General features: G+C 47.0%; 2 protein-coding genes across 12 annotated transcripts in view; both read right to left on the minus strand.

Moving 5' to 3' along the window:
* Window positions 1-23,535, minus strand: part of DDAH2 (DDAH family member 2, ADMA-independent) — a 323,504-nt gene that overhangs the window by 163,122 nt on the left and 136,847 nt on the right. The window lies entirely within an intron of this gene.
* The window catches only part of VWA7 (von Willebrand factor A domain containing 7), a 41,044-nt gene that overhangs the window by 6,422 nt on the left and 11,087 nt on the right, over window positions 1-23,535 (minus strand). For all 11 annotated transcript variants that reach the window (XR_014522925.1, XR_014522926.1, XR_014522927.1 and 8 more), the window contains 11 exons: window positions 23,082-23,178; window positions 20,726-20,848; window positions 17,613-17,808; window positions 16,609-16,778; window positions 12,333-12,445; window positions 10,592-10,708; window positions 9,860-10,039; window positions 8,255-8,432; window positions 6,059-6,211; window positions 5,136-5,228; window positions 347-630 (listed from right to left, as the gene is read on the minus strand). Coding sequence is in view for 8 of the 11 variants with exons in the window: in XM_083491391.1 (XP_083347517.1) it covers window positions 347-630; window positions 5,136-5,228; window positions 6,059-6,211; window positions 8,255-8,432; window positions 9,860-10,039; window positions 10,592-10,708; window positions 12,333-12,445; window positions 16,609-16,778; window positions 17,613-17,808; window positions 20,726-20,848; window positions 23,082-23,178 (1,704 nt within the window). In the remaining 3 variants the exon portion in view is untranslated. The remainder of the gene's footprint in view (window positions 1-346; window positions 631-5,135; window positions 5,229-6,058; window positions 6,212-8,254; window positions 8,433-9,859; window positions 10,040-10,591; window positions 10,709-12,332; window positions 12,446-16,608; window positions 16,779-17,612; window positions 17,809-20,725; window positions 20,849-23,081; window positions 23,179-23,535) is intronic.

Here is a 23,535-nt window from a genome sequence, read left to right on the forward strand (position 1 = left end):
GTGGGTTGTCAGCACCCGGGGCAAGGCAAGTAATTTGCGCCCCCTAACCCGTGGATTTGCGCCCCCTAACCAGTGGATTTGCGTCCCCTAACCCTAACCCCCAGATGTTGCGCCCGGTGCGGCCGGCCCCCCCTGCACCCCCCAACGCTACGCCACTGGTTCAATTAAACTGTACTAAAAAGTTTTGTGAGCCCTTTTTTTTAAAAAAAAACCCCTCATATTTTTGTCTATCCCCTCAGTGATGACACCCGGGGCAGCCCGTACCCACCACACACACCCCTTTCTCCGCCACAGCAGCTTCCCCAAGTCGAGACGTATGTTTCTCTTCTTTGCTTCCCTGCCTTACCTCCAGCAGGGATGCCTCAACTGTGGTCGCCTGAGGGGCAGCCCTCTCCACCTTCCGGCCGTCTCCATCCTGAGCACGCAGCACTACAGAGAAGCTGCTGTCGGTCATCAGGGTGGGAGGCAGCTTGGCTACAAGCAGGTCCGTCCGGTTGGCTCCGGCTTCCAGTTTCAGCTCCTCGAAGCTGCCTCCCCTCTCCTCCAGGTTCACAGCTTTCAGCTGAACCGAGCTGGCTTCAGGGGACCGCTTCAAACCAGTCGCCATAACGACCAGGTATGTGGGCAGGCCTGTTGAAAGGAAATAATAATAATAATAATAATAAATTTTATTTATATCCCGCCCTCCTCAGCCGAGCCGGGCTCAGGGCGGCTAACAACAGTCAAATAACAATCAAATAATAACACATTCTAAAAATATTTCATTATAAAAATTAGTTAAAATCAAATTGATGGCAACCGATTAAACAAAAGTCTGTGCAGGTTGCCGGAGGAGGGAGTCAGGCTGCGCCCTGACCAAAAGCTTGGCGGAACAACTCTGTCTTGCAGGCCCTGTGGAAAGATGTCAGATCCCTCAGGGCCCTAGTCTCTTGTGACAGAGCATTCCACCAGATTGGAGCTGCAGCCGAGAAGGCCCTGGCTCTAGTTGAGGCCAGCCTAACCTCTCTGAGGCCTGGGACCTTGAGGGTGTTATTATTTGTAGACCGTAGGTTTCTCTGTGGGGCATACCAGGAGAGGCGGTCCCGTAGGTACGAGGGTCCTAGGCCGTATAGGGCTTTAAAGGTTAAAACCAGCACCTTAAACCTGATCCTGTACTCCACCGGGAGCCAGTGCAGCTGGTATAGCACCGGGTGAATGTGATCTCGCAGCGAGGACCCCGTAAGGAGTCTCGCCGCGGCATTCTGCACCCGCTGGAGTTTCTGGGTCAGTCTCAAGGGCAGCCCCACGTAAAGCGAGTTACAATAATCCTGTCTGGAGGTGACCGTCGCATGGATCACAGTGGCTAGGTCAGGGCGAGAGAGATAAGGGGCCAACTGCTTAGCTTGGCGGAGATGGAAAAATGCCGCCTTTGTTATAGCTGTAATCTGCGCCTCCATAGAAAGGGAGGTATCGAAGATTACACCCAAACTCTTAACGGACGGTGCTGGCACTAATTGCACCCCCGCAAGAGATGGGAGTTGCCCCCTCGATCCCATATCGTCCCGCCCCAGCCAGAGGACCTCTGTCTTCGAAGGATTTAACTTCAACCGGCTCCCACGTAACCATCCAGCCACAGCTTCCAGACATCTGGTCAGCGTGTCTGGGGCCGAGTCAGGATGGCCATCCATCAACAGATAGAGTTGGGTGTCATCAGCATACTGATGGCAACCCAGCCCAAAACTCCGGACAAGCTGGGCGAGGGGGCGCATAAAGATGTTAAAAAGCATTGGGGAGAGAATCGCACCCTGAGGCACTCCACACACCAAGGAGTGGCGGGATGACAGTTCCCCCCCAAGCGCCACCCTCTGTCCCCGACCAGAGAGAAACGAGCGCAGCCATTGAAGGACTGTGCCCTGGATCCCCACGTTGGCAAGGCGGTGGTCCAGGAGTTCGTGATCGACCATGTCAAAGGCTGCTGACAGATCTAGAAGAATCAGCAGCCCCGACCCGCCTCGATCCAGCTGCCTGCGGAGATCATCTGTTAGGGCGACCAGAGCCGTCTCGGTCCCATGACCAGCGCGGAAGCCGGACTGGAATGGGTCTAGAGCAGATGTTTCATCCAGAAACCTACCAAGCTGTTCAGCAACTGCTCTCTCAATCACCTTACCCAGGAATGGAAGATTCGAGACCGGGCGGTAATTGGATAGATCTGAGGGATCTAATGATGTTTTCTTTAAGAGCGGACGCACCACCGCCTCCTTCAGTTCCCCTGGGAATATCCCGGTGCCAAGGGACAAGTTGATGATATCCCCCAGGGGGCCCCGCACCTCGTCTGGACACGCTCTAATCAGCCATGACGGGCACGGGTCAAGAGGACAGGTGGTGGGCTTTCCAGCTTGGAGGAATCTGTCCACATCGGCTGGAGATATCCGGTCAAAGTGGTCCAATACGGGACCCGAGGACAGTCGAGGGGCCTCCAGTTCCTTTATTGTATCCAAATTGGCAAGGAGGTCATGGCGGAGCAACAGGACCTTCTCCGCAAAAAAGCTCGCAAATGCCTCACAGCTGTGTGTCAGATTGTTATTTAAATTTGGCTGTCCTTCAAGGGACGTTAATGACCGGATTATACTAAATAATTGCGCCGGGCGAGAGCTAGCGGATGCAATGGAGGCCGAGAAGTAAGACTTCTTAGCGGCCTTCACTGCCATCTCATAGGTTTTCATAAAAACCCTATAAGATGTTCTTGAGGCTCCGTCACGGGCACCCCGCCATACTCGCTCTAGCCGTCTGAGGTCCCGCTTCATTTTCCGAAGCTCCTCGGTAAACCAGGGAGCCCGGTTTCTGCGGGGTCGCAGAGGGCGCTTAGGTGCGATCTCATCGATGGCTGCCAGGAGCTGGGTATTCCAGCCCTCAACAAGCTCAGTCAATGAGTCGCAAGGGGGAGCAAGGTCCCGCAAGGCTTGACAGAATCTATCAGGGTCCATCAGCCTCTGCGGGCGAGCCCAAATCGGCTCGCCACCTAAGCAGGGTGGGGGTGGAAAGTCAATCCTGGCTTTCAGAGCGTAGTGATCAGACCATGGCAAAAGCTCAATGCAGAACTGGCAAAAACGACAGAGAAAAAGACAACAGCGACTTTGAAAAAGAATGGGAACCACTTACAGTGGTACCTCAGGTTAAGTACTTAATTCGTTCCAGAGGTCCGTTCTTAACCTGAAACTGTTCTTAACCTGAGGTACCACTTTAGCTCATGGGGCCTCCTGCTGCTGCCGCGCCGCCAGAGCACGATTTCTGTTCTCATCCTGAAGCACAGTTCTTAACCTGAAGCACTATTTCTGGGTTAGCGGAGTCTGTAACCTGAAGCGTACGTAACCCAAGGTGCCACTGTATATTATATTTGCAGAAACAAAGAAAGTCAATAGACTTGATGGCAGGATTTAAATAAACATTCACATTATTAGTATTAGAAAATAGTGAAATATTACGGTGTGTATTTACATTTATTTTTATGTTTTTAGGCTTGATATTATGTTATTAATAACTTTTTCTGTTAGGAGATAGCAAAGTGGGTGAAAAGAGAAACAAACCAGAAGCGGAAGTTGGGGGAAGCCCTGGAGGGGAGGGAGAGAGGAATATATAGTAAATGTTAAGAATTTTGAGATGTATGTAATGAATGAAAATGAAAAATGAATAAAAAAAATAAAAAGAAAAATAAATGAAAGACAAAAGCTCATTGGACCACGCCTGTTGCTGGGAGAGTACAGGACGGAAGAGTAGGGACGCAGGTGGCACTGCGGTCTAAACCAATGAGCTTCTTGGGCATGACGATCAGAAGGTCGGCAGTTTGAATCCCCGCAACAGAGTGAGCTCCCATTGCTCTCTCCCCGCTCCTGCCAACCTGGCAGTTTGAAAGCACACCAGTGCAAGTAGATAAATAGGTACAACTGTGGCGGGAAGGTAAACGGCATTTTTGTGCGCTCTGGTTTCTGTCACGGTGTCCCGTTGCGCCAGAAGTGGTTTTGTCATGCTGGCCACATGACCTGGAAAGCTGTCTGCGGAAAAACGCCGGCTCCCTCAGCTTGAAAGCAAGATGTGTGCTCCAACCCCATAGTGTCCTTTGACTGGGCTTCCCCTTGGGGGCATCTTGACGGGACAATGTGAGAACAGGATGCCTGCCTCGATGGGCCGCTGGTCAAATCCAGCAGAGCTATTCTTGTATTTTTTGTTTTCATCCAATCCCAAAGATGCTAAGTGTGCCTGCTTATTACCAGGGCCTCTGGAAGTATCCAAGCCTGCGATTAGGCTAGAAATTAGCAGCAAGCAATAATGTCTGAGGAAACAGGTGAGGCCAAGGTGTGGAATGGAACCAACAGAGGGATTGTTTTGTATCTGACTGCCAAAGACTATCGGGCAGTTAACAGAGACAAAGGCTTGGGGGTGGGGGGAAGTATTTTCCAAAAACCAACATTATGAAAAAGCAGAACATATTAAATTGAAATTCTACGGAGAGCACAGATGAAAAGCTAAACAAAAAATTATGAAAAGACAAATGTTTTGCGTTTTGCCAATCAATTTTTTAAAAGACAGGTGAAATCCTTTAAATGTCTAGGTTTGAGCTATAAAAACTCCGTCTTCTAACAATGTACATCCCACAAATGGTTTCCATATTATATCTTGGTGTTCTCCCATGAATAAACTCAGTATTGGTTTTTTTTTAATTTTTTAAAATTCCTTTCTAAAATCATGAAAAATTTGATTGCTTAAATTGGGTCACTTTTCCCACAGGCCCACCACATACATTTAAAATGATCCCTTAATGGTTCATTCTTTCCAGCACATTGGTGAACTTGTTTTTTCTGAATATTTGACACTCTCAGTGGCACAAAGCACACTTTTTGTGCAGATTTTATTGAAGTTTCTTTAAGCTGGGTGGAAGTAGACCCATAGGGAAATTTGCCCCACGAAGAAGACCACTTGTTGCTCCTCGGTGTCTAATTCCCAGTCCACTTCCTATAGTCTTTTAAGACTGGATAATGACAAGGATTTTTTAATTTTTTGAAAAAATCACTGTCACTCCCCAGTGCACCCCCCTTGCTGCTGCCGCACAGCTGTACAAAAACTAACACCGAGCCACTGAAGGAGAACGATCCCATACATACCTTGCACAGGGGAACTATCCATCATAAAAAGCCCAGGGTGGCGTCCGTCCTTTGGAACCGCAAAGTAATACAGGAAGTCAAAGGTGCTCTGACCTGTCAACAAATACAATTTCATGGAAATTCTCAGGTGTAAAAAAAGGGTTATTTATGTGTTTTGTTAGCCCAAAAATGGAAAACGAGCAAAGTCCCAACTAAAGAAGAATGGCAACTTAAACTGATGGAATATGCGCAGCTTGCAGACCTAACATAAAGAAGAAGAGAACAAGAAGAACATAAGTTTAGAGAAGATTGGGAAATGTTTATTGAATATATGGGGGGGAATTGTGTACACTTGAAAACGTTGGCAGTGTTAAGATAAATTCAACGGCGTCAACAAGTTTTGATGGATGTAATAATGGAACAGTGAATGGTTTAGTTTATGGAAAATATGCAGGGATTTTTGATATGCAAAATGAACCATGGAAAGAGAAGGTTGTTTAAATTAATACTCTAAATTGTAAAACAGAAATAGATAGATGATAGATAGAGAGATAGATAGATAGATAGATAGATAGATAGATAGATAGAGGTAGAGAGATAGAGAAATAGATATAGAATTTCAGTAAGAACAAGAATAAAAGAAACTTCCCTGGAGAGAGCATTCCACAGACGGGGAGCCACTGCAGAGAAGGCCCTGCTCTCGTGTTGCCACCCTCTGGGCCTCACTAGAAATCATTTGCTCTAGAGAACAAAGTTTCACCGTGTCGGAGCAATCGTTTGCTCAAAGATCCAAAAAACATGGCCACTGTTTTAGGCCAATAATAGATCCGATGCAACTGGCACTCCCTAGTGCCTCCAGGTGTGTGCAAGATCATGCAGAGGAAAAATGGAGCTCAGCATTGTGGCCTCACTTATTCCAGCACCTCGGTTTAGCCTTTCCTCACCTTGGACGTGCACAGAGTAGTGGCCTTGCGACTGAAGTGTCAGCGTCCATTTACCAGCATGGAGAGGGGGAGAAAGGACTGCTCTGTAGATGCTGCCAATGGACTGGATCTTGGCCAATGGACCGCTGGCTGATGAAGAAGCCTGTCTTACACCTGCATGGAAGGTCACAAGGGGAACATAATCTGGGTTAAACGTTATTCCCTTAAAATTGGCTGGACTGGATAAACGCTTCGAGGTGGGAGCTTAGAACTGCAAATGGGTCCATTCATCATCATCATCATTTATACCCCACCCATCTGGTTGGGTTTCCCGTCACTCTGGGTGGTTCCCAACATAAGAAAAACATGATAAAAACTTCCCTAAACAGGGCTGCCTTCAGATGGGTAGTTGGTAGTGACCTTTAAAGCCCTAAACAGCCTCGGCTCAGTATACCTGAAGGAGCGTCTCCACCCCCATCGTTCTGCCCGGACACTGAGGTCCAGGGCTGAGGGCCTTCTGGCGGTTCCATCACTGTGAGAAGCCAAGTTACAGGGAACCAGGCAGAGGGCCTTATCAGTAGTGGCACCCGCCCTGTGGAACGCCCTCCCTTCAGATGTCAAAGAGAAAAACAACTACCAGACTTTTAGAAGACATCTCAAGGCGGCCCTGTTTAGGGAAGCTTTTAATGTTTACTAGATTACTGTATTTTAATATTTTGTTGGAAGGCACCCAGAGTGACTAGGGGAAACCCAGCCAGATGGGTGGGGTATAAATAAGTTGTTGTTGTTGTTGATTTTCTTGACATCTGACGGGAGGGGTTCAACAGGGAGGGTGCCAACACCAAGAAGGCCCTCTGCCTGGTTCCCCGTAACTTCACTTCTCGCAGTGAGGGAACCACCAGAAGGCCCTCAGAGCTGGACCTCAGTGTACAGGCAGAACAATTCAGTAATTGCAAATGGCCCATTCGCAACAGGTTATTTCTAATTTATCGGATTTTCTGCCAGGAGATTAAGTCAAGATTAAATGGAAAGGAGATGATACATGCCGGCATTCTGATGCCAATGAAGTAGTGTGGGCACTGTGATAAACTTGCACTGCAAGAGAAGGTCTGATCCCACCAGAAATACCTGCCTGGAATTCCCCTGTGACTAAGAGCCCATCCACAGGTCCCTGCCATTCAAGCCATGGGTCCAAGAGGTTTGCTTTTGTTTTTGTCTTGCTGCTTTCCCCTGGGAAAATCTACCGTTCACAGCTGAATCAGAGCAAACATTAATCCACAGAAAAACTTGATTGCCGTTTGTTCCGATTCAGCAGTAAACTAGGGGCTTTTTTCCTGGGGAAAGTGGCATGGCAAAAGAATGCAAAGTCTTGGAGCTGTGACTTGAAATCACAGGATAAACGGCAGTCTGGCTTGGCTCTAACGTAACCTGATTTCCTACCCTCTGCACAGCACCTAAAACATAAAGCAAGTAGAATCCAAAGCACAGAGGAAACTAGGGTGGCTAAAAATATTTTTTAAAAAATTAACTAATAATTTAAAAATTGGATTTTTTAAAATTTAAATCAGGGTTTTTTATTTAAATTGGTTTTTTAAAATAAAATGCTTTTGGAGGAAAAATCTTTCTAAAGATAGTTTTCTATTTAAGTTACATTATAGTCCAAAGGTTATTCATCAGGAAACAAAGATTTGTTTTAAGTTTTTCATGTGTGCTAAAACTCAGTCTAAGTTTTTGTTTTTTTAATTGTTTAATCACATCAGTTAACAAACACGGATACATATGCTACAATGTTATTGTTTTAGTTAAATAAATTGTTTAAATTGTTATTAAGGAAATGATTGTTTTTTCTCCTTCCAATAAAGTACAGCAGAAAAGCTGTCCAAAAATAAACAGTTAACTTATTAAACCTCACAATAATTTCATAATTATCTGTCTATGCCTTTCCAATAGTATAACCAAATCAGTAATTTCTGATATAATTGTAAAAACTACTCGGAAAATTTATTATTCCAGAAATGAAACCTTCATCTGGTTGTAAATATTAAGATTATGCCACAGCAAGAATGAGTCTTTTTGCAAAAAAAATTTGATTTAAATCAAGTCTTACTGTCTAGTGATTTAAATCGTGATTTAAATCGATTTAAATCAAATCCACCCTGGGGGCAACCCACTTGAGAGAGCAGACAGGTGCCATTGAAAAGCCACAGATCGTGCTACCTGCAGGGTTCTGCATCTCAAAGGCCCGAACACCCCCTTGGATGGTCAAGACCACTTTGTCCACCAAGCTGTCAATCCAGAAGGTGTGATCCTCCAGCTGCGCCGCTTCCTTTCTCCTCCTCCGCTGAAACCCCTTGGGGCTGAAGATATTCCCTTTCTGGTGGCGGAAGAGGGTCACCTGGAAAGAGTGAAGCAACGGGGGAAACATGTGAATAAATGTGTGGTTTGAAGCAGAATGTGTTTTTTTCTGAATGCACAGCAACTTGAAGGCAGAGTCTTTCACAAGGCTTTTTAAAAAATAATTATGAAAATGTCGTTGAAGCCATCACATCGTAGGACAGGCATAGGCAAACGCGGCCCTCCAGATGTTTTGGGACTACAACTCCCATCATCCCTAGCCAACAGAACCAGTGGTCAAGGATGATGGGAGTTGTAGTCCCAAAACATCTGGAGGGCTGAGTTTGCCTATGCCCGTCGTAGGATCAGATTGGTTCTCTCTCTCAAATGACAACAAAATCAGGGGCACAATTCATCTCTCTCAAACGATAACAAAATCAGGGGCACAATTCAGCTAACAAGCCCCAGCAGCAGAAGCCTGCACAAACACTTTTGCTAGCACAGTGGGGCTTGCTTCCCCTGCTCTTCCCACCCCCCATAGATGGCTGGGAGATGGGTCAGGGAAACCCCAGACAGAGGGGGAGGGGAGGGAGGAGAGGGCAGGCTGTTCCATCAGGCAAGCAGAAAGGCTTGCACAGATGATTGGTGTAGCCCTACGTAGACTGGGATAGATCAGTCGGCAGAGCATGAGACTCTGAATCTCGGGGTTTGTGAGTTTGAGCCCCACGTCGGGCAAAAGATTCTTGCATTGCAGGGGGTTGGACTAGATGACTCTCGTGGTCCCTCCCGACTCTATGATTCTTTGTTATATTACTTCCCAAGGGCTGCAACTTTTAGCTGATCAGTTTAAGTCAGGAGTCAGCAACCTTTTCCAGCCATGGGCTGGTCCACCATCTCTCAGACGATGTGGTGGGCCAGACTATTTTTTTTTTTTGGGGGGGGGGAATGAATGAATTTCTATTCCCCACAAATAACCCAGAGATGCATTTTAAATAAAAGGACACATTCTACTCATGTAAAAACCATCCGTGGGCCAGATTGAGGAGGCGATTGGCCCGCATCCGGCCCTCGGACCTTAGGTTGCCTACCCCTGGTTTAAGTAAACCAATTAAAAACATTTTTTATAAACTAGAAAAGTGTCCTAATGAATAAGCCAGTGGGTTTTATTTCACAATGTTTAAACGAGTACAGTAGTACCTCGGGTTAAGTACTTAATTCGTTCCGGAGGTCCGTTCTTAACCTGAAACTGTTCTTAACCTGAAGCACCACTTTAGCTAATGGGGCCTCCTGCTGCTGCTGCGCCACCGGAGCACGATTTCTGTTCTCATCCTGAAGCAAAGTTCTTAACCTGAGGTAATATTTCTGGGTTAGCGGGGTCTGTAACCTGTAACCTGAAGCGTATGTAACCTGAAGCCTATGTAACCTGAGGTACCACTGTACTTAAAAATAAGCATTCCCTCCTATTTCCCCCTCTCCCCCCCCCATTACCGAAGATGTGCTGGATTCACCGATGATTTCCGACACCTGCTGGATGTTCTCGTTGTCCGTAAATATGATCTGGCCGCCGGAGCTGTGAGCTAGGCTGGTGTAGAGGTTGAATCGGTCTGGAGAAAGTGTTTCCCTTTTCACCCGGGTTCTGGAGGGATCTTCTGTTATTAGGAAGGTCACCTGACATCAAGTGGAAGTGGGGGGGGGGGAAGCCGCTTTATATTGGGTTCAGGGCGGACAGATGGTTTCATTGTGCTATTACACAGCCCATTTCGTCCTGGATTTTTACAGAACCATAACAAAAATTACGCGGGTGGCGCTGTGGGTTAAACCACAGAGCCTAGGACTTGCCAATCAGAAGGTCGGCGGTTCGAATCCCCGCGATGGGGTGAGCTCCCGTTGCTCAGTCCCTGCTCCTGCCAACCTAGCAGTTCGAAAGCACGTCAAAGTGCAAGTAGATAAATAGGTACCACTCCGGCGGGAAGGTAAACGGCGTTTCCGTGTGCTGCTCTGGTTTGCCAGAAGCGGCTTAGTCATGCTGGACACATGACCCAGAAGCTGTATGCCGGCTCCCTCGGCCAGTAAAGCGAGATGAGTGCCGCAACGCCAGAGTCAGGCACCACTGGACCTAATGGTCAGGGGTCCCTTTACCTTGACCTTTAACAAAAATTCAGATCCCTTATCAGTGTTTTTCAAAATCGAGCATCATGAAAAGCAAACAGCCCAGCCCACCTTGCATTTCTGTTCCTGGATGAGGGCTTCCACGCTGTTCTTCAGGTGTGCATCTTTAGCGGATGCATCAGTAAAGACGAAGATCTCGGAGTACCGCGGCGAGTTCTGGAGGGCAAGCTGGAGAAGCGGACAAGGACAGGTGAGATTCCTATCTGTTGAACCAAGGACAGCGTTCACCTCCTTGGTGATAAATAACAGCCAAAAATAAACCCCTGGAAGAACAGAGTTCTCAGCAGTTCCTCCCCCCCCCCATGTCTCCTTCGTTCTCTGACACGTTCTCTGACACGCTCGGACCTCGGGGGGAGGGAGGGGGAGGGAGGGGTTCCCCCCCCCACTCAACTGATGTATCGCCCAGCTGCTCCCTCCCTCCTGGTTGCTTAGCTACTATCTCACAGCTGGGGAGCTCCTCTCTCAGCTGTGCAGCTTCTGTGTCTGCCTGTCTCTGCTTCTGGAAATGCTGGACTCAGGGGAGGGGAATATAGAGGAGGGAGAAAGGTTGTTTTCTGCTGCTCCAGAGAAGTGGACACGGAGCAATGGATCCAAACTACAAGAAAGAAGATTCCACCTAAACATTAGGAAGAACTTCCTGACAGTAAGAGCTGTTCGACAGTGGAATTTGCTGCCAAGGAGTGTGGTGGAGTCTCCTTCTTTGGAGGTCTTTAAGCAGAGGCTTGACAACCATATGTCAGGAGTGCTCTGATGGTGTTTCCTGCTTGCCAGGGGGTTGGACTCGATGGCCCTTGTGGTCTCTTCCAACTCTATGATTCTATGATTCTATGAATATTCCCCCCTCCTCTTCTGTTAGGAGCTGATCTCCCTGCGATCGTATCTTCCGATCCAGACCAGCCCCTGACAAAGACAAGCACTTGCACATTACAAATTAATTATTTGCCCCTTTAAATTCTCATCTTTTGGAAAATGCCCTAAACTTCTATCTCCTTGCAGTTATGACATTCATGTGAAGCAGATCAGCCAGAGAAGGTTCACTTCGCCAGATTGAAACTAAAAAAAAATGGGCATGTCTGTCACGGTCCGGTTCACAGGCGATCGAAATCCTGGCTGGGGACGTTGGGACCGGGGGCAAGATGGCAGGGTGGGAACAGGAATGGGAGTCCAGAAGGCAGGAGTCAGAAAGCCAAGGGTCCGAGAGGCAGGAAGCAAGGAGTCACAAAGTCAGGGGTCCGAGGATCAAGAAGCAAGGAGTCAAACGCAGCAAGGCAGGGAACGTGTTGCTGCGGCAAAGAGCCAAAGGGAAAATGCTGACCTTATATCCCTTTCCGGCTCTTGCCACCAGGTGCTGTGAGTTACCAATTGGCCTCACCTGTGCGGCCGCGCCTTGCCTTTTCAGAACAAACTTAGGAAGGCCCCAGTCCTGCAGAGTCCTATGGGTCACAGGGCCTGGCTCCTGCACGCACACCTGACAATATCCTCCTCTTTATATGACCGCCTAAATCCTCCTCATTCTCTCTCATGGTGTGGCTTGGCTCTGGTTCTAATATAGAGCCCAAGAGCCGAAGGGAAATTCCTAATATAGAGCCCAAGAGCGTTCTTGCCCCTCGCTGTTTCCAGAAACAAGCAGAGACGTAGAATTCTCCTTAGAGTATCAAGGTGGTACAATTCCTTTGAGGTTGCAAGTTCACGAAAGGATTGCAGAATAAACATTTATCTCGGCAGCATTTATCTTACAGTACAGAGATCTAGAAAATGACACAGACCTTAAAGATATCGCATGGATACTAACCTGAAGCGCAGAAAGGCACATTTCTGGCTCGTCTCCGCCTTTCAGAGGGCTAATGGTGTTGAGGATTTTCCAGAACTCATCCGGGTCGCTGGTCTTATGGACAGGGCCAAACTCTGGAGGGATGAGAGAGAGAGAGAAAGAGAGAGCATGAATGCCGATTCATGCAGACACATGTCAAATGAATAAATGAACTGTCTCAATGGAACAGCATGGCATCAGAGGCACTATGATTAAAGTTATTTCTTTTTTGACCTGCAACGGCAGATTCATAAGTGTAAATCTACACATCAACCTGTAGTCACAAGGGATGGACATGCATATATGAGCCAGCATCAACTAACAACTGTAAGAATTAAACAGCTATAAATATTATATTATATTATATTATATTATATTATATTATATTATATTATATTATATTATATTATATTATATTATATTATTACTATACTATACTATACTATACTATACTATACTATACTATACTATACTATACTATACTATACTATACTATACAGTGGTGCCTCGCAAGACGAAAAGAATCCGTTCTGTGATTCTCTTCGTCTAGCGGTTTTTTCATCTTGTGAAGCAAGCCCATTGAAGGATTAGCGGATTAGCGCTATTAGCGGCTTATATGCTGATCGGATCAGCTGATAAGCGGCTTAGCGGCTTAGAAAAAGGGGGGGAGGGGAAAAAACCAGCAGGAACTCGCAAGACATTTTCGTCTTGCGAAGCAAGCCCATAGGAAATTCGTTTTGCGAAGCACCTCCAAAACGGAAAACTCTTTCGTCTAGCGAGTTTTCCGTCTTGCGAGGCATTCGTCTTGCGGGGCACCACTATATTATATTATATTATATTAATTATATTATATTATATTATATTATATTATATTATATTATATTATATTATATTTTAAAAGTAAAGGTACCCCTGACTGTTAGGTCCAGTCGTGACCGACTTAAGCTCAGACTCCATTTTTAAGCTGGACCTAGTATGCCTTTGTAACTTAATTACCGTTTTAAGTGTGCCCACATCAATCTACTGAACCTGTCGTTCTTTAAGACTTATTCTGAGTGAGCAGATACTATTTTTGCCTCTTATAAGACTGTTTGTGTGAGATTGTTATTTTAAGGGGGAGAAAAGGGGGAAATACAGGAAAATCCAGTCTGCCTTAAAGTGTTCTGGATTGCCAACACTAAAAGGATAAACTAGCTTCCCTTGAAGCTGCAAAGGGATGGCACACTGATGAACTCAGTAATGTGAGGAAGGAAGGCTAGTATCTAATAAATATATCCTCTCCTAGCATCTAATCAAATGCCAACAGAAGGCAAATACAAGGCCTCCATTATAATGGCACTGCAATAGTTTCCTTATCTGGCTCTTGGCTTCACTGTCACCGAATAAACTGGCTGTTCTTAGCTGTGCTTTTCCTCATGACGACTTCTTTTGACAGTTTAAGCCTTCTACTCCTGAGGACTTAATCCTTCCTGGCCTGACATTTACCTGGGCCTATAAACAGATCTTGGATGGCATTTTCTATGCAGCGTTCCCACCTGCCAACTCACATTTAAGCACCGTGGAACAGAATATTCCTCAATCTGAAGCTGCTTAACTGTTGCCTCTTAGCCTAGTGCCCTTCCAGATGTTGCTGAACTACAGCTCCCATAATCCCTTGCCATTGGCTGTGCTTGCTGGGGCTGATGGGAGCTGTAGTTCTGCAACATCTGGAAGAGTCAGAGGTTTCTCCCAGCTAAAACTCATACAAGTCAGGAAGCTACGTAGAAAGACCGTGTTCCCCAAAAGTGCCTGCCCAGTTCTTGAAGATCTTTGAGAGAGGACCTTCTTTCTAGCTGCTAGCATCTGAAGGGGGTTTGGCAGGAGACAAATAGGGGGCTTTCTGGTCACCTCATCCCAGTCTCTAGAGGTCCTTTATCAAGAGAAGCGAGTCTTGCCCAGTTTCCAGGAACCTCCCTCCCTCCAGCAACAAAAGCATTTTTATGCAAGCAGACCTTTCTCCAATAAACTGACAAGGTACGGCTCAGCTGACTGTTTTATTGATGTTTCATGTGCCTTATTCTTATGTTGACTTTGTACTTTACTTTGCATTATACTGCTTTTAATCACCTTCAAGCGTCATTCGCTGAAAAGGCAGGTACACAGTCTGCTGGGTGCTTTTCAAATGCATCTTTGTCACCAGAGACCTAGTCAACACCTCAGTGGCTAGGAATGCCTTCTGCCAGCTTCAGCTGGTAAGGTGGCCATTTCTAGACCGGGATAGCTGGACCACTGTTGCCCACAAGCTGGTATGCTCCAGCCTTGATTACTGCAATGCAGTCAATGTGGGGCTGCCATTGAGGTTGGTCCAGAAGCTGTGGCTGGCTGATGCAAAACACAAAAGCTCAACGGCTCACTGGGACCAACGCATTACTCCACTGTGGGAAGAATTGAACTGGCTGCCAATCAGTTACCAGGCCAAGTTCAAGGTGTTGGTTCTGGGATATAAAGGCCCTGACCAGGGATGCCTCATCCCTTATACCAGTGGTTCTCAACCTGTGGGTCCCCAGATGGTGTTGGACTACAGCTCCCATCATCCCTGAGCTCTGGCCTTGCTAGCTAGGGGTGATGGGAGTTGTAGTCCAACAACATCTGGGGACCCACAGGTTGAGAAAGGCTGCCTTATACAGTGGTACCTCAAGTTACAAACGCCTCGGGTTACAAACGCTTCAGGTTAAAACCAGTGGTGGAGCTTCATGCTCCGGCACCGGGGGCAGAGAGCAAGCAGGGCAGGATTGGCACATGTCCCAGGGGTGGGGCGCGCCTCCTGTGGGGGTGGGGCGTCTAGCGCAGGCAGGGGGGGCAGCCGCGACGGAACGCCACCGGGATCGTGCTGCCGGGGGTGGGGCGCTCCAACCACCCCTCTCTTCCTCTGCCAGTGGTTACAAAATCCACTAACCTGGAAGAGTTACCTCGAGTTGAGAATTTTGCCTCAGGATGAGAATCAAAATTGTGTGCCGGCGGTGCAGCGGCAGCAAGAGGCCCCATTAGTGAAAGCACGCCTCTAGTTAAGAACAGTTTCAGGTTAAGAATGGACCTCTGGAACGAATTAAGTTCGTAACTAGAGGTACTAGAGGTACCACTGTACAGTGGTACCTCGGGTTAAGTATTTAATTCATTCCGGAGGTCCGTTCTTAACCTGAAACTGTTCTTAACCTGAAGCACCACTTTAGCTAATGGGGCCTCCCACTGCCGCCGCGCCGCCGGAGCACGATTTCTATTCTCATCCTGAAGCAAAGTTCTTAACCCGAGGTACTATTTCTGGGTTAGCGGAGTCTGTAACCTGAAGCGTATGTAACCTGAAGTGTATGTAACCCGAGGTACCACTGTATAGCCAAACAACCACAAAGTCCTGCAGGAGAGGGTCTCTTGCAGACACCATCTTATCAGGAGCTCTGTTCCGTACAATTTTGGAAGGAGGTCTCCTCCTCAAGGATTAGGCAGGTACCATAAACCCTTCAAAGTTGAGATCTCTATTTTTTTTAAAGATGTTCTTATTGCTTTATCTCTTCTTATTGGCCCCTCTTGGCCCCTCTGGAAGGGTAAGCTATAAATTTAATAAATCAATCAATACTGTGTCAAGATCACTGGGTCCAACAAGGTCAGTTCCATCTACATTGAACAGTGGCTCTCCAGGGTTTCAGAGGAGAGGTTTCTACCAGCCTTACCTACAGGTCCTGGGGACTGACTCTTGGGACAGGAAACACTTCTTTCCCTGAGAGGGTACCTCAGTTGGTAGATCATGAGAACTCTTAACCTCAGGGCCGTGGCTTTGAGTCTCACGTCGGGCAAAAGGTTCCCACATTGCAGGGGGTTGGACTAGATGACCCCTGTGGTCCCTTTTCAACTCTGTGGTTCCGATTCTTTGACCTTCTTCGTGCAAACAGATGCTGCTTTACCACTGAGCCAGATACGGCCTTTCCTCACATTTAACGACTACAGTGGTACCTCGGGTCACAGACGCTTCAGGTTACAGACTCCGCTAACCCAGAAATAGTACCTCGGGTTAAGAACTTTGCTTCAGGATGAGAACAGAAATCGCACAGCGACAGCAGGAGGCCCCATTAGCTACAGTGGTACCTCAGGTTCAGAAAAGTTTCAGGTTAAGAACGGACCTAAAGAACGAATTAAGTTCTTAAGCCGAGGTACCACTGTATGTAATATTTATTTTTTAAAAACACTTCCCTCCCCACTGAAAATGGGTCCTCATCAGCCATCTCACCAGGGTCGTTGAAAGGGACTAAGAGATAGAAATCTGGCTCCTGGGGGGTGCCTCGGCGCGCCCTGATGATCTCCCAGGCTTGGCGCTTCGCTGCACTGATCTCCTCGCCCATGCTTCCAGTGGTGTCCACAACAAAGCTCAAGCCCGTAGCTGGACTGATATCCAGTAGCCTGGAAACAAAACGGCAAGAGCTGTGGCTTAGTCATTGTCCCTAGAACTGTCAATGTGGCACCCGTGGGCTCAGTTGCATGAGTGATAACTCTGTTTTCCCCCTCCCCCTGGAGCCAGAGCCACTAAGGTGCTGGATGAAGGCTCCAGTCTCTTCGGGGGGCACGGGTTCGAATCCCACTGCTGCCAGCAAAATTTGTTTTGTTTGGAATAGCTCAGTCGGTAAAGCGTGAGACTCTTAATCTCAAGGTTATGGGTTCAAGCCCCGCCTCGGGCAAAAAAGCTTGTGAGCCTGTAGACCGGGGATTCAATACTGCCAAAAAGAAAAAGAGTCCCGAGAAGAAAGAGGTGTCAGGAGAAGCATCAACATCAGTTTGATCAGACATCTTTGGCTGCACAGTTCTGCATTTCTACTCCTTGGCACCAAAGACAGAGAGCCCTACTACCTCAAATGCAAATGTATGACGTACAGCCGTCAATGTTAATTATTCACTTGGAGTTGACGAAGGGTTGGGAACATTTTAATGGACTGAGGAGAAACACAGTAATGTTCGGCTTATTTTCAGTGGCTGTATTCCCTCACATAGTTTTAAAGGTCATAAATATTATATTTATCCCTCACTCTTTCTCCCAAAGGATCCCGGTTTTATTGATGATTTGTTCGTTGTGTTTATAACTCGTGCTTTAAGCACGACGTTCTACAAGTTGTCGTCGTCTATTGTTTGGGATTCATTTGAATGGGAAGCGGCAAAGAAATCCATCAATCGCAGACAGGCAGACGTGAGCAGAGCAAGAAGTATTATGTATACATAGGCTTACGGAACGGGCAACATTACCTCATAAACGGCTTGCTCTTTATTTCCCGCCAGAGCTTCTCCAGGAAGTGTACTGAGGCCTCCTGGGCCACGGCAGCGGCTTCCCTGTGCAGGTAATTATGAGGCGAGAACAAGAACGAGGAGCTGTCCTTATTGATACCACCCCGAGGCTCCCTGTGGCGGCTGTCGTCAAATCTCCCGCCATGGCTGCACTTTCCTGGAAGACGGGGAAATAAGCAAACAGAAGATGATGATGATGATGATGATGATGATGATGATGATGATTTATTATTTGTACCCTGCCCATCTGGCTGGGTTTCCTCAGCCACTCTGGGCGGCTTCCAACAAAGATTAAAAATACATTAAAATGTCACACATTAAAAACTTCCCTAAACAGGGCGGGTGGCGCTGTGGATTAAACCACAGAGCCTAGGACTTGCCAATCAGAAGGTCGGCAGATTGAATCCCTGTGACAGGGTGAGCTCCCGTTGCTCGGTCCCTGCTCCTGCCAACCTAGCAGTTCGAAAGCACATCAAAGTGCAAGTAGATCAATAGGTACCACTCTGGTGGGAAGGTAAACGGCGTTTCCGTGCGCTGCTCTGGTTCGTCAGAAGCAGCTTAGTCATGCTGGCCACATGACCTGGAAGCTGTACGCCGGCTCCTTTGGCCAGTAAAGCGAGATGAGCGCCACAACCCCAGAGTCAGCCACGACTGGACCTAATGGTCAGGGGTCCCTTTACCTTTACCTAAACAGGGCTGAGAGATAGAAAAGACTGCCAACCCAACTGAAATTTGTGGAGCAAGACAGAATTGCTTAAAAGGACCGTCATCTACTGCACGGAACACCCAAAAGCCCCATTTGCCGCTGGATCACATAGTATAATAAAAAAACAGAATTGCCAACCAACCAACAAGGAACTTTCACAGGCCCAGACAGAATTCCCTCTTTTTAGATAACTGTGGCAGTAAAAAAGGGGAACGTATGAACCTAAGATGAACCCGGCTAGTGGCCAGCCTACGCCCAGCACCCTGCTCTCACAGTGACCAACCTGATCTCAGGCACTTTACACCTGCAAAAAAGATTAATATTGATACACTGGAAGGACTAAAAAATATAGCTTCCTTTGATCCATAGAGAGATGACAACTCTTGAACAGACTGCTTTTCAATGAAGATCATGTATTGACAGATTTAATGGTATTTGGAAAGCATTTATCCAAACCATAGTTCGACTGCTGAACTGATGTATAATTATTATTTCTACCCTGCCCATCTGGTTGGGTTTCCCCAGCCACTCTGGGCGGCTCCCAACAGAATGTTATAAAACATCAAACATTAAAAACTTCCCTAAACAGGGCTGCCTTCAGATGTCTTCTAAAAGTCAAGTAGTTGTTTATTTCCTTGACATCTGCAGGTAGGGCGTTCCACAGGGTGGGCGCCACTACTGAGAAGGCCCTCTGGCTGGTTCCCCATAACCTCACTTCTTGCAGGGAAGGAATCGCCAGAAGACCCTCGACGCTGGACCTCAGTGTCTATGTTCATATACAGTGGTGCCCCGCAAGACGAATGCCTCGCAAGACAGAAAACTCACTAGACGAAAGAGTTTTCCGTTTTGGAGGTGCTTCGCTAGACGAATTTCCTATGGGCTTGCTTCGCAAGACGACAATGTCTTGCAAGTTCCTGTGGGTTTTTTCCCTTTCCCCCCCTTTTTCTAAGCCGCTAATCCGCTTATCAGCTGATCCGATCAGCCGATAAGCCGCTAAAAGCCGCTAAAAGCCACTAATAGCGCTAATCTGTCAATGGGCTTGCTTCGCAAGATGAAAAAACCGCTAGACGAAGAGAATCACAGAACGGATTCTTTTCGTCTTGCGAGGCACCACTGTACATGACATAGTTTTGGAACCCTAATTACATTCTAACAGTATTTTGTTATGGTTATCCTCCTCCTTCTCTTTTTCTTATTCATTTTAATCTATTGTAAGGTTTTCAATAAAATATAAATGCGGGGGGGGGGGGAGGGAGAAAACAACAATGACCAACCACCTGTCCATGGGAAGCCTGTAAGCAGCTCATGAGCAGAATAGCTTCTCTCCCTGCCTGCTATTTGCAGCACCTGGTATCTAGAGGCTCACTGCCTCCACCCATGAAGAGAGAACCTGTCATTATGGTTGGGAGCCATTGATAGGCATCACTGACACCTACAAGAGAGAATCCCATAATTTAACTTCGCGCTGTGTGAAGGAAGCCCTGCCTTTTATCCGCCCCGAATATTCCAACATTCAGCTTCACCATGTGTTCCCCAGAGGTGTAAAGTGTTCAGTGTTTTGAGCTGCCATTTCCCTATAATGTACCGTATTTTTCGCTCTATTGGACGCAGTTTTTCCCCTCAAAAAATTGAGGGGAAATGTGTGTGCGTCCTATGGAGCGTATGCAGGCTTGTGCCATAGCTGCGCGCAACCCCTACGGCAGGGAGAGGTTGTGCGCAGCCTGTACGCTGCTCTTTGGGGCTGGGGGGGGGGAGATTTTTTTATTGATTTCCCCGTCAAAAAACTAGGTGCGCCCTATGGTCCGGTGCGCCCTATGGTGCGAAAAATACGGTATTCTTATTCTTATTATTCAGACAGTGATACCCTTCAGGGGCACAGAAGATTCCTGTCGCTCTTTGCAAAGGTTCCTTTGAAAAGCTGGTCCTTGTCTTGAGGGCAGGGGGTGGGGTGGGAAAAGACGTTTTCCACAGGCCCAAAAGCAACAAAGAGGAAAAGGAAAACAAAAAGTTGCTAGTTCCCACCATGAAGGCAACACACCTTTGCACACTCTCCGGACACCGAGCTGAACTTGTCAGAATGTTTAAATGCAAAAGTTGGCAGCCTGATGCATTAAAACAAGATGAAGCTGTCAGAGTGGGGCAGGAAAGAGAAACCAATCCCGTGAGAAGAAACCTGAGAGAAAAAGCGCTTCTCTAAAACGAATTTCCATTAAATTCTAAAGGGTTTCAGTGTGAACTGCTGGAAGACGCAGGAGGAATACAAATGAAGATGAACAAAGCCCTTTGAGTCTTTAGTACTAAACACACAGACACAAAACCCCAGGCCTCAAACAGAGCCTCCTGCTGTATTCTGGCAACAAAAGCATACCGATGGGCTTTTCAGGTTGGGCGCCATAGAAACCGGTGGTGAGGAGCCCCTTCTCAAGGAGACCTTCCAAGAGGTTTCCCCGACACGTCCAGTCAGAGCAGTCTGTGCAGGTTCGTACGCCGGCTGGAGGGGAGCAAGAGAGAAAGCCTACTTATTTTATTCTACTTATTTTATTTTACACAAAGCAAAGCTCCGAACAGTTTACGCAAAAGGTTGTCAAGCAAAAACAGCAGGCACTAAATTATTAAAATGTAGATAAAAACCAGTCAGTTTTCAGAACAAAACAATGTGTCTCGATAAGCCCTACCTCAACAAAGCCTAACGGGGGTCTGCTGCAAGGGCTGGAGAAGGCTTAGGCAAACTCAGCCCTCCAGATGTTTTGAGACTACAATTCCCATCATCCCTGACCACTGCGCCCTGTTAGCTAGGGATGATGGGGGTTGTAGTCCCAAAACATCTGGAGGGCCGAGTTTGCCTATTTCTGGGCTGGAGCTTGAGAGTGAATTCCTGAGCCCTTACAGGACCAGCCAGAAAGCAGCGGGTGATGGGGGCAGCAGCTAAAAGGCCCCGAGGCCTGGACACCTCAGGTGGCATGGATATTCCTGGGTCCTCCAAGGCTGGTTCTCGACACCACAGCATCCGTTCTTCGGAGGTGGCCAGCTGGGCATCTGTATAGCTCCAGACATCATCTTGTAAAAGGTATTTCCTACAAGAAAATTGTGCTTATTCCTAAATAAATGTGTCTAGCATCAGAAGTCAATTTCATTTAATCCTGCAGTTCTGATGGTGGAATGATTTAAGTGTGGAACATGGTCTAAACCACTCAGCCTCTTGGGCTTGCCAATCAGAAGGTTGACGGTTCAAACCCCCGTGACGTGGTGAGCTCCCATTGCTCTGTCCCAGCTCCTGCCAACCTAGCAGTTCGAAAGCACACCCGCGCAAGTAGATAAATAGGTACCATTGCAGCGGGAAGGTAAATGGCGTTTCCATGCACTCTGGTTTCCATCACGGTGTCCAGTTGCGCCAGAAGCAGTTTAGTCCTGCTGGCCACATGACCCAGAAAACTGTCTGTGGACAAACACTGGCTCCCGCAGCCTGATAGCGAGATGAGCGCCGCAACCCAATAGTCGCCTTTGACTGGACTTAACCATCCAGGAGTCCTTTAACTTTACCTTTTTACCTTTGTGATTTAAGTGAGTTAAAAAAGACGAAGCTGCATATGCTCAGAGTATGTCTTTTTCAGAAGGATTGGCAAACTTTTTTTTTTTTTTTTGCTTCAGCTTGTCAAGAATGTAGAAGCAATTGCAAAGCACAGGCAGGCAGCGGGAAGAAGAGAAACGATGTGCTTTACAAGCACGTACAGTCGACTTGCAAGTTACGTATTGCAACTTGTGAATTCAGCTTTATGTGTTTCATTGGGAAAAAATGTAAAAAAGAAAAATAGGAGGTGGGCATCTGGGACAGGGGGATGTCAGCAATCCCACCCGCTGTTGCACTCACACTGGGAGAGTGTTTGGAGGTACAGGGAAAATGTGTTTTTATTATGTGTCATTTTGGCTTTATGCGCTACCCCTGAAATGTAACTGCTGTGTAAGTTGGTAATACACATGGCTGTCTAAAGACTGTGTCTGTGTGTGAGTGTTAGTGCGCACAATACACACACGTATGTTTCCGAGCACAATTCAAAGTGTTGGTGCTGACCTTTAAAGCCCTAAACGGCCTCGGTCCAGTATACCTGAAGGAGCGTCTCCACCCCCATCATTCTGCCCGGACGCTGAGGTCCAGCGCCGAGGGCCTTCTGGCGGTTCCCTCATTGCGAGAAGCAAAGCTACAGGGAACCAGGCAGAGGGCCTTCTCGGTAGTGGCGCCCACCCTGTGGAACGCCCTTCCAGCAGATGTCAAAGCGATAAACAACTACCTGACATTCAGAAGACATCGTAAGGCAGCCCTGTTCAGGGAAGTTTTTAACGTGTGATATTTTACTGTATTTTTGGTTTTTATGGAAGCTGCCCAGAGTGGCTGGGGAGGCCCAGCCAGATGGGCGGGGTATAAATAATAAATTATTATTATTATTATTATTATTATTATTATTATTATTATGTGTAATTTTAGTTCAGGGTCTAAAATCACCTGGTCTATCCACTGCCTAAGATAGCAAGCAAGCCAGGGACCCAGGAGTCCTGGGTTCACCCTACAGATGAAACAAAAGACACCACATAGCACAGGCCTCAGTTTCTCTTCCCTGAGGAGTTTTTGCACCAAGCCTCCAACCTCACCCAGGCCAGGAACCAAGAGAACAAATACTCCCCAAGTTGTGGTGGAACATCATCATCATCATCAAGTTTTAAAACCACACCTTCTGCGATGGACTTGATTTCATGGCCTGGTTGTAGGAGGTGCGGGTGTATCTTCCGATGGCCAAGTTCAATCCAGTTGCTGTGACTGTAGAAATCCTAAACGGAACGGGAGCTTATTAGTGGAGACTGTTTACGCTACGACGGCCGCCTGTACTGTTAGCCCAAAGATGGAAAGAGGAAGCGGTCCCAACCAAAGACGACTGGCAAACCAAGTTAATGGACTATGCTGAAATGGTGACATTAACTGGGAAACTCAGAAATCAAGATGAAATTTTTTAAAAGAATGGGAAAAGTTTATTGTGTACTTGCAAAAGGATTGTAAACGGGTTTGCAGGATCTGCTAAGGCACAACAGATTTGGATGGGTAGAGAAGAAAATAAAAGTTTAGACAGTGGGAAAAATAAGCTGGGAAAGCAAGCAATAATAAAAGTAAGAGTGATATGAGCAAATGCC

Source organism: Podarcis liolepis (genome assembly GCF_965112155.1).
Source record: "Podarcis liolepis genome assembly, chromosome: 2".
NCBI lineage: Eukaryota > Metazoa > Chordata > Lepidosauria > Squamata > Lacertidae > Podarcis > Podarcis liolepis.